At 37.5% G+C, this 9,725-nt stretch overlaps 1 protein-coding gene across 4 annotated transcripts in view; it reads left to right on the forward strand.

Moving 5' to 3' along the window:
- Positions 1-9,725, forward strand: part of RAPGEF6 (Rap guanine nucleotide exchange factor 6) — a 179,207-nt gene that overhangs the window by 84,886 nt on the left and 84,596 nt on the right. For all 4 annotated transcript variants that reach the window (XM_040622495.1, XM_040622494.1, XM_008698967.2 and 1 more), the window contains one exon: positions 5,770-5,901. In XM_040622495.1, the coding sequence (XP_040478429.1) occupies positions 5,770-5,901 (132 nt within the window). The remainder of the gene's footprint in view (positions 1-5,769; positions 5,902-9,725) is intronic.

Here is a 9,725-nt window from a genome sequence, read left to right on the forward strand (position 1 = left end):
CCCCCCCAAATAGAACTTTGACACTGGTACTCATGGACATGCGAGCTCCAGCTGAGCTCAGAAGTTTGGGTATAGGAAATGGATAAAGTGACTGTGGAAAATAGGAAAGTTTGCCAGACCTGGTAGGCTGGAAGGATGATGAGGTAAGTGAATTGACATGGCTCATGAAAGGTAAGCTAATAAGTCCCCGCTGAGGTTAGGAAGAAAAGGAAAGGGGCAGATAAGCTGAGAGACAGCACAGAAGGTTTAAGAAATCAAGGATTCCTATTGGAGGAAAACGTTCTCCTTTCTGCCTCTTATAAAGAAAAGGAACTGTTGGGTGTTAGGAACTCAAAATTTAATATCAGGAAATAACTTAGGAAGAGCAACTGATTTATAGTCAGGCTGCATGGATTTTAAATCTGGTTTCCCTGCTTCCTAGCTATGTGACTTCGGGCAACCTGTGTAACTTCTCTGGGCTTTGGTTTCCTAATGTGTAAGTTGGGTATAATAGTAGCATCTATCTTGTCTGGTTGATAATTAAATGAGATAATCTATGTAAAAAGTATGTAGAAGGATATATTTGTGAGCTCACATATCTGGTACATGCAGTGAGCACTCAAACATTAGCTGTAGTCACTGTCATTATTCTCATCACATGAAGAGGTTGAGCGGATTCCTATATGTCGATCTAAGTTTCCTTCATGAGGTAGAAAGGAGATGCTGTATACTTGTAAATATCTGTCTACTCTTCACTGTTAGACTGCAGTCCTTGAAGGTGGAACCCATCTGTTTTCCTCTTTATGTTACCAGCAGAGCTCCTGGTACAAAGCAGAGTGTGGCAGAGAATACTAGAATCAGATAGTTCTGGGTTTTAATTCCAACTCCACTAGTTACTCGAGTGAGAGATCTGTGGCTCGCAGCTTAATTTTATTGCCTCAGTTCCTCATTAGTAAAGTAGAGATAATCTTGTCTTTTAGGGTCTAGTGAGGATGAAGATTGCTTGTATCATTACCCACCCAGTTTGCAGACTTACTCTTCTTTCGGGTTTGGTTTATTGTGTTACTTTGATGGATAACCTCTTTCTCCATGGTGTTAACCTCTGTGGGAATCTTGGGAGTATGGGTTATCTCCCACTCCTGACACCTCAGCCAAACATCTGACCTTTTAAAACTATTTCAAGTCTTTGTCTTTTCATCTACTTCACTCCTAGATGAATGAATTCCTGGATGAATTGTGTCTAAACAACAGAAACTAAGTAAGAGGAAGATCTCTGAACTGAGACATGCTCCCATCACTGTTTCTGTATTATTGTAACCACTTATAGATACCTCATTGATTTTTCTGCCTTTTTAAAAATTTATTTATTTAAGAGAGAACATGGGGGTGAGGGGCACAGGGAGAGGGAGAGGGAGTCTCAAGCAGGCTCCGAGCTGAGCACAGAGCCCGACACCAAGCTCGATCTCATAACCCTGAGATCACAACCTGACCTAAAACCAAAAATCGGGCAGTTAACCAGCTGCGGCACCCAGGCACCCCTTTCTGTCTTCTTAAATATACAAGATATAATACAGCCTCTTAGCATAAGTTTAGCTTATCCCACAGGTTTCGATACATGGCATTTTGATTTTTATTCTGAGTATTTTGTAATTTGCAGTGTGCCTTAATTGACCTTTGTGCTATTTAGGTTTGTTTAATAATTTCCGGGTACATGATAATTTTCTAGTTATCTTTCTGTTACTTACTTCTACCTTGTTTGCTTTGTGATCATGGGATATTCTCTGTATGTTTCCATTCTTTTGAAACTTGCTCACGCCTTGCCTCATTGTAAATTTTAAAAATTGTTTTTATGTGTACCCTAAAAGAATTCTGAAGTTTTTGGTTGCGTTATTCTATGTTCATGCACTTTAGGTCAGTTTTGGTGCAATTTTTCCTATCATCTCTATCATTACAGATTTTTTATTTGCTTATTCTGTCACTGGGAAATGTGTGGTGTAATTTGACAGCATGATTGTGGATTCATCTAGTTCTTCTGTTGTTGCCATTTTTTGCCTTATATATTTAGAGGGTGTGTGGTTAGGTACATATTTATTTAGTGTTGAACCTTTTATTATAAAAATGTCCCCTTTTGTCTCTAAGGCTTTTCCCTCAAGGTCTACTTCATCTGAAATACAACTACATAATCTTCTTTTGGTTTGTTTGCATGCTGTATATTTTTCCATCCTTTTATTTAATGTTTTCCCCTGTGGAAGCTTCATAGTTATACACAGTTTTACTCTTCTTAAATCAGAGATTACAGCAATGTATGCTTCATCTGTGAAGTCTGTTTCTGCAGTTTCATGGACATTGGAAAGAACTTAAAGTACTTTAACAACTTCATTTACTCTTCTCCAGACTTAATTCTGTTGTTGTAATGTATTCTAATTCTCTATATGTGTTGGGCCATTAATGTTCATACCTTATGTAGTCAGTATTCACATAGATTTACCCACACATTTCCTGTTTTCATCGGTTTTCCTTTTCTGCATCTAGAAGCTTCCATTTGGAATTGTTTTCTTTCTCCCATTGGATTTCCTCTTTGTAGGTCTGCAGGAGAGTATTTGTCTTCATTTTTATTTTTCTGAAAATGTCTTTATTTTGCCTTTTTTCGAGGACTCTTGCTGGGTACAGAATTTTAGCTCTTGGAGATACCACTCCATTCTCTTCTACTTTTCAAATTTCTATTGAGAATTCAGCTATCATTTTAATTTTGCTCTTGTCCAAGTACTCTCTTTTTTTTTCCCCTGACTGCTGTTAAGACTTCTCTTTATCTATTTTTCTTCCCTACTAGTTTCACCTTAGTTTACATAGGTATGGTTTTGTCATTTATCTTGTTGGTCATTCTTAAAGCTGCTTGATCTGTGACTTTGTATTTTTTTGTCAGTTTGGAAAAATGCTCAGCCATTTATATTCCATGCCTTGGTCTTTTTTTTCACTATGACTCTTAATTATTCAAATGTTACCGTCTCACTGTATCTCCTGTGGTCTTTGTGCCTTATCTCCCAGATTCATTCTTTTTTACTTTGAGGCTTCATTCTGGATATTTTTTCAGGCCAATCTTTACTAATTTTCTTCTTAGCTCTGTCAAATCTATTGAGTCCCTGTTTAACTTTTTAATTTCCTTAACTTTTCAGTTCTAGAATTTTCATTTTATTGTTAATTATTCTTTGCTACAATTCTTAGGTTTTTTCTCTGTAGAGTTGACTCTTGAACAACACAGTGGTTAGGGCCACTGACTCCCTGTGCAGTCAAAAATCCATTTGTAACTTTTAAGTTCACAAAAACTTAAGTACTAAGAGCCTGTTGACTGGAAGCCTTACCAATAATATAGTCAGTTAAGACATATTTTGTAAAATATAAAAAATAGATATATTTCATATGTTATATGTATCATATACTGTGTTATTACAATAAAGCTAGAGAAAAGAAAACGTTATGAAAAAAATCTAAGGAAAATATATTTAAACTAGTGTAGTGTATTGAAAAAGAATCCACATGTAACTTGACCCATGCATAAGTGGAGCCATAGAAGTCAAACCTGTGTTTTTCAAGGTTCAGTTGTCTGTGTCATGTATTGCTCTATTGGAAAACATGTGGCCAGTGAGCTGTATGACCTGTGAGCTAAGAATGATTTTTACATTTTTGAAGGGTTGTTAAAAAAAAAAAAAGTCAAAAGTATCCACAGAGATTGTATGTCACCTGCACAAGTGTCAAATATATGTTCTTTTGTCCTCTAGAGAAAATGTTTGCCTACCCTGGCTATATATATACATATATTAAAAACAGTCATTTTACAATATGATTATTCCGTTTATTATTTCTCTAGTTTTCATCAGTGCTATCTTGTCTTCTCACGTGCCTGATTTTATTTGAGCAATGGTTGTTGTATATGCAAAATATTTTATGTGACAGAGAGACAGCCAGCGAGAGAGGGAACACATCAGGGGGGTGGGAGAGGAAGAAGCAGGCTCCCAGTGGAGGAGCCCGATGTGGGACTCCATCCTGGAACGCCGGGATCACGCCCTGAGCCGAAGGCAGATGCTTAACGACTGCGCTACCCAGGCGCCCGTATGCAAAATATTTTAAATAATTTGAGACCTAGTATGATTTTTTTCCTATAGTAAAGATTCCTGTTTGCTTCCATTAGTTGACTGGAAGCACTAATATCCCTGTATAACCTTAATACAACATCAAGGATTTAGATGATTCCAAAATGGGCATCAATTTACTTTTGGATTACATTCATTCCTAGAGTATAATGTTCTTTCCAGACTCCCAGTCCAAAGGATGGCCTTTCCATGCTAGGCCTTGTAATATAACTTTTGTCTCTTTAACCAGTGACTATTGAAGTGCTTCTGAGTCTCTTCATCTCCCTCTAAGAATCAGCAAAACCTCACAGGCCAGATTATGTGTGTATATTCCAGCTTTTCTGTTTATCTTAGTTATAGAATTTATCTGAGTTGGATAACCCACCATTATTGACAGGGGAATGTATGATGTCATTTCTGTGTGTAGTGTTTGTTTGTTTTCAGGGAGGGTGAGGGGCAGAGGGAGAGAGAATCTTAAGCCGACTCCCTGCTGAGCGTGGAGGCTGACGCAGGGCTCGTTCTCGTGACCCTGAGATCATGACCTGAGCTGAAATCATGAGTCAGATGCTTAACTGTCGTTTTTATAATTATAGTGACTATTCTTAATAGAATTCAGACTTGTCCATTTTTCCTTTAGGGTTTATTTAGTTTTTACTACTATGCATCTTTCTTTAATATTTTACTGCACTAAAGCAATAAGAACCTCTGTCTTAAAAAGTAAATACATTTCTCTTAATGTTCCTGCATAGCAGCTTGCAGAGAAATTATTTGGAAAATATATCACCATGCTTCCTGTTTAATTTCTCTCACTAATCTGGAACACAGTTGTTTGTTTCTTACTTTAATTCTTAGAGCATTGACTTTTGTGAGGTTTTTTGTTATTGTTGTTCCGGTTTGTTTTTGGTATGAAAGATATATTATACAACCTGCATCCCTATAAAAGTGTGACCATACTAAAGATGAAGTGATAGTATCATTTCCTTCTTGTGTGTCTCTTGTATCCCTGCACCTAGCATAGACATTAATTAAATCAGCATAATTACTAACAAATTTTTTAGAAGCCAGCTACAAATTGCTGCAATATCATGTGAAAAGAGGTCCATAAAATTTTTGAAATTTGGAGTGCCATCAGCTGGGTTTCCCCCCCCCCCAAGTCTTGCTACCAGGTGTTATACTTTCTTCTTCTTTTTTTTTTTTTCCATATCAATAACCATTTGGTGTTGGGGTGTGTGTGTAATGCATTCTGAACACTTGAAGGTGGCAATAGCTGATAGTTTTATTTGGAGAAAAAGGAGGGGCCAAGTGTTTCCTCTGAAATACTATTACCAATGGTAATGTCCTCCGAAATCTACACAATGGGACTCCACTCTAGACTTGATTAACGGTGTCAGAGTACTAATTTGGTTCTTACCATTTTCTAAGATTTTTCCTAAAAGTGGAAGATTTAGGTTAGAAATGAGGTTACACAGTAATGTACATAAAACAAGTAATTGTTACAGAAGAACTCATTTTTTTATTTAAAAAAATTATTTTAAGTATTTTAATTCCAGTATAGTTATCGTACACCTAATATAGTGATTCAGTAATTCTGTACATTCCTCAACAACGCTTATAAAGGTAAAGTTTGATGTTTAGAATACCTTAAATTATTTTTCTTCTTCAGCTTCCGGCCGATCTTACCAAGATGCACATCACAGACAACCCTCATCCACAGGTGACTCATGTGTCTTCTAGTCAGTCCGGTTGTAGCATCGCAAGTGACTCTGGGAGCAGCAGTTTATCTGATATCTATCAGGTAATATCTTAGGAGTTTGTGTGCTGTGCCTGTGGCTTTGTTATTCTGCCAGATAACCTGTGCTTGTGCTTTAGGTGGTCACGTCTCTTTTAATTTAAGGGTATGAAATTCAGGCAGAATGTCTTTGGGAAAATACACTTTATTTATTGTTTCAAATTTGCAGACTTAAAGAAGTAATCTTTTGAGAGTGATTAAATATGGTTCAGGAGTGTATGAATATAATGTTCTTTTTAATGACTTTAATCCAGGGAAATTCATTATATGTAATGCTTGCTTTGTTAAAAAATAGGTCTTAAAACAACTTAGCTTAAACTTACAAAAAGCTTGATTTTTGTAATAATAGAGTAAGAGTTCTGTTAGTAGTCTTGAAGAAAATTAAGAGTTGCTTTTTCTTTAAGTTTTTATTTAAATTCTAGATAATTATGGAGTTGCTTTTTATTATAAAGGGTCTATGAAATTTTCTAGTAGAGCCCTTAAAAGAGTAAAAGGGAACAGGTAAAATTAATTTGAATAATATATTTTATTTAGCATAATATATCCAGATATTATAATTTTAGCACATAATCACAGTTTAAAATAATGAGTTAAATTTTAAAAGTTCTGGCTTCCCAAGACAGTATAAAAATTATTTTAATATAAATTTAAAGCAAACATGTACATGTAAAAATTAATACCTAACTTAATTTACTAGCTGATATTTTTTTAAAGATTTATTTATTTGAAAGAGAAAGGCTTGCTCCAACATGCAGAAAGCCTACCTCCCTTTCTAGGCTGCCAGTTGCTAGTGGAGTTCCAGGTGGAATGTTGGGGGGTTCTCTTGGGTTTGTTGTGGCTGGTGGTTCCATGGTGACTGGGCAGACTGAATTGTGGATCAGTGCCATGGAGGAGCTGAGATCCTCTGTGGAGCTTGGCTTTGAGCTGATCCTTGAGGTGGTGGAATTGCCCAATGACCTGAGTCCACAACATACTTGCCAGAGCCACTTGGACTGCAGCATTCCTACTACCTGCTTTGGCGACTCTCCAACAAGCCAAGCAGGGCACGAGATGCAATGGCGAGGGTCTGCCAGCCCAGGCAGTGGCCCTGACCCCAAGGTGCCAGGCAGAGGGGTGTGGGGGTGCATGCACAGTATGGGAATGTGGGAGTCTCCCAAAGCCAGAATTTAATATAACCTTACTGTACATTTCCGTTTAGACCAGACACAGTTCAAGTGACCAGTAGTCACATATGGCAAGTGGCTACCATATATTGCTCGTCTTTTGAAACGGAGTTATTGTTGCTTGAGGAAAACATTTTAGACTGTGGGTCTACTGAGTTGTTTTCAGATGTTTTAGGAAAATCAGCATTCCTCTCAAGGGAAGTTTGTAGGCAGAGACAAAATGGAAAAAAGCCTCCATTTTTGGATTATGCATAGCTTTTCTCCACAAAAGTCATTGCTGTGGCCATCTACATCTCCCTGTTTAGCATTTTATAGTAGACAGAACAAGGAATTCTTCCTGTTTACCATTTTGTGGGGGACGGAACAAGTAATTTAGTACAGTTAAAAAGTGCAATGACTCTGGAGCCTCTCAGAACGTTGCATTCAAGGTATTCTGCCCCTCACCAAAGGAATTACCATGTGGAAGAAATAAGGGTTGTTGTACACCTAAAGGTCAAAGTAGAGCTGTAGGTCCTCTGGATTCTTTGTTTTTCCTAGAGAAGATTGATCCTGGATTAATGAAGTTCAGGAATGAGGCTATAGATTTCTCATAGGATAAGTGGGAATGTCTGGACTTTGCTAGGAGAAATCATACAGCAGAGATGTGGTGGTGTTAAGCTACCTCATCTCACTAGTATATCCACTTCTAAACCAGATGTTACTACCGTTTTGGAGCAAGGAACAGAGCCTTAGGTGGTTGTAAGAGAAAGGACAAAAGGTTGGTGCACGGATTGAGTTCAGGGTCACTTGGAAAGGCCAGTGCCTTACTCTGCGCTAGAAGATGGGCTGTACACAGCAGGGTCCTGTATCTATGGCAAAATCCTGGAGGAGCTTCTGAAACATTGCACTTACGTAATATCAACAGGATGTCTACCTGCTAGTTTGTCCACCTGAGGCTGAGGCTGAAGAACTACTCCTACTGGTAGTTGGAGGTTTTCTGCTGTAGAATTATGGCCTTGTATGTGGCTGCCCTGCTCCAACCTTCTGTATGTTTTCTTTCCTCGCTAGTACTTTGTACAGCTCATTCAACCTTTTAAGAGTTATTTTAACCTTGACTAAACCGTGGACGTAAACTTGACAGCTGTCCTGCGTGTTATAGGACTGCCTCTATTACAAAGTGAAAAGGCAACATGTCATATCCCAGAAACCTGAAAGTTACTATTGGCTCTTCTCCCTTGAGCATAACTTCCAGTACCAAGTCATATTCATTCTGTTTCCTACATGATTAGTTGTGTTTGTATTTATATGCTTGATGTTAACCGAGGTATAATTTACATATAATTAAATTCACCCTCGGTAGTATAGCCTACATGAAGACAGAACATTTCTATCACCTCAGAAAAGTACTCTATGCCTTTTTGTAGTCAGTATCTTCTGATCCTCAGACCCCGGCAACCACTTACCTGTTTTCTGCCTTTACAGTTTTGCATTTTCCAGAAAGTCGCATACATTGAGTCAGGCAGTTTAGGGTTTTTTTTTGGGGGGGGGGTGTTGGTTTGGGAGCCATATAGTTTAAAACATGATGCAATTAAACTTAAAAGGTAATTAGATAAAAGTATGTTTAATTTAGGAAGACTAAATAGATAAAAGGAGGAAAAATAATGAAATCTAGAATGAAAACAGAAATTCAGAAATTTAAAGGAGATAATTATAATACTAAAGACAAATAGGCAGAAAGGTTAGATAAAAATCTTAAAAGTGGCCAAAGAAGGTAAAAATCCTCAAACCTGGGCTTTTAAGTTAAGCTTAGGTGAATAGCCAATGGATGGAAACCGTTTGTTAAAAACGAACAGAGTTGGAAACAGAAGAAACCAGTATCTTAAATAAATACACTTACATACATAATTACATGTATTTTATACATGTATACATGGAATGTAAATGTGAATTAAAGAGGATCAAAGGGTAGTGATGTTTTCTTTTTTTTAAAGATTTTATTTATTTGTTCGACAGAGATAGAGACAGCCAGTGAGAGAGGGAACACAAGCAGGGGGAGTGGGAGAAGAAGAAGCAGGCTCATAGTGGAGGAGCCTGATGTGGGGCTCGATCCCATTACGCCGGGATTACACCCTGAGCCGAAGGCAGACGCTTAACCTCTGTGCCACCCAGGCGCCCCAGTAGTGATGTTTTCTATTAGTGGTAGGTTTGTGGATACTTTTTATTATGTTACCTAAGCTTTTCTTATTTTTTTCTCAGTGAATATTAGTATTTCTATATTTAACACATTTTAAGGAGGATGTAACTAGAGTATACTGTTAAAAATAAAAGTTGAATAAAATTGTGGGAAAAGATTAAAGTTAAAATTACTAGATTGCAAAAGGAATAAGAACAGAATAAAAATAGATTGATAAAATATATCCCCCCAAATGCAGAATATCTAGACCTACAATTAAAACGCAGATAAGACGGCACTTGCTTTATCCTGGCTCAGTCAGTTAAGGCTCTGCCTTTGGCTCAGGTCATGATCTCAGGGTCCTGGGATGGATCCCTGCATCGGGCTCCCTGCTCAGTGGGGAGTCTGCTTCTCCCTCCCGGTCTCCCTCTCCCTAACCTTCTGACACTTCCCCTGCTTGTACTCTCTCTCTCTGTCAAATAAATAAGTAAATAATCTTAAAAAAAAAAAAAAAA

The sequence above is a fragment of the Ursus maritimus genome, unplaced genomic scaffold, assembly GCF_017311325.1.
Source record: "Ursus maritimus isolate PB19 unplaced genomic scaffold, ASM1731132v1 scaffold_5, whole genome shotgun sequence".
In the NCBI taxonomy this organism is placed as follows: domain Eukaryota; kingdom Metazoa; phylum Chordata; class Mammalia; order Carnivora; family Ursidae; genus Ursus; species Ursus maritimus.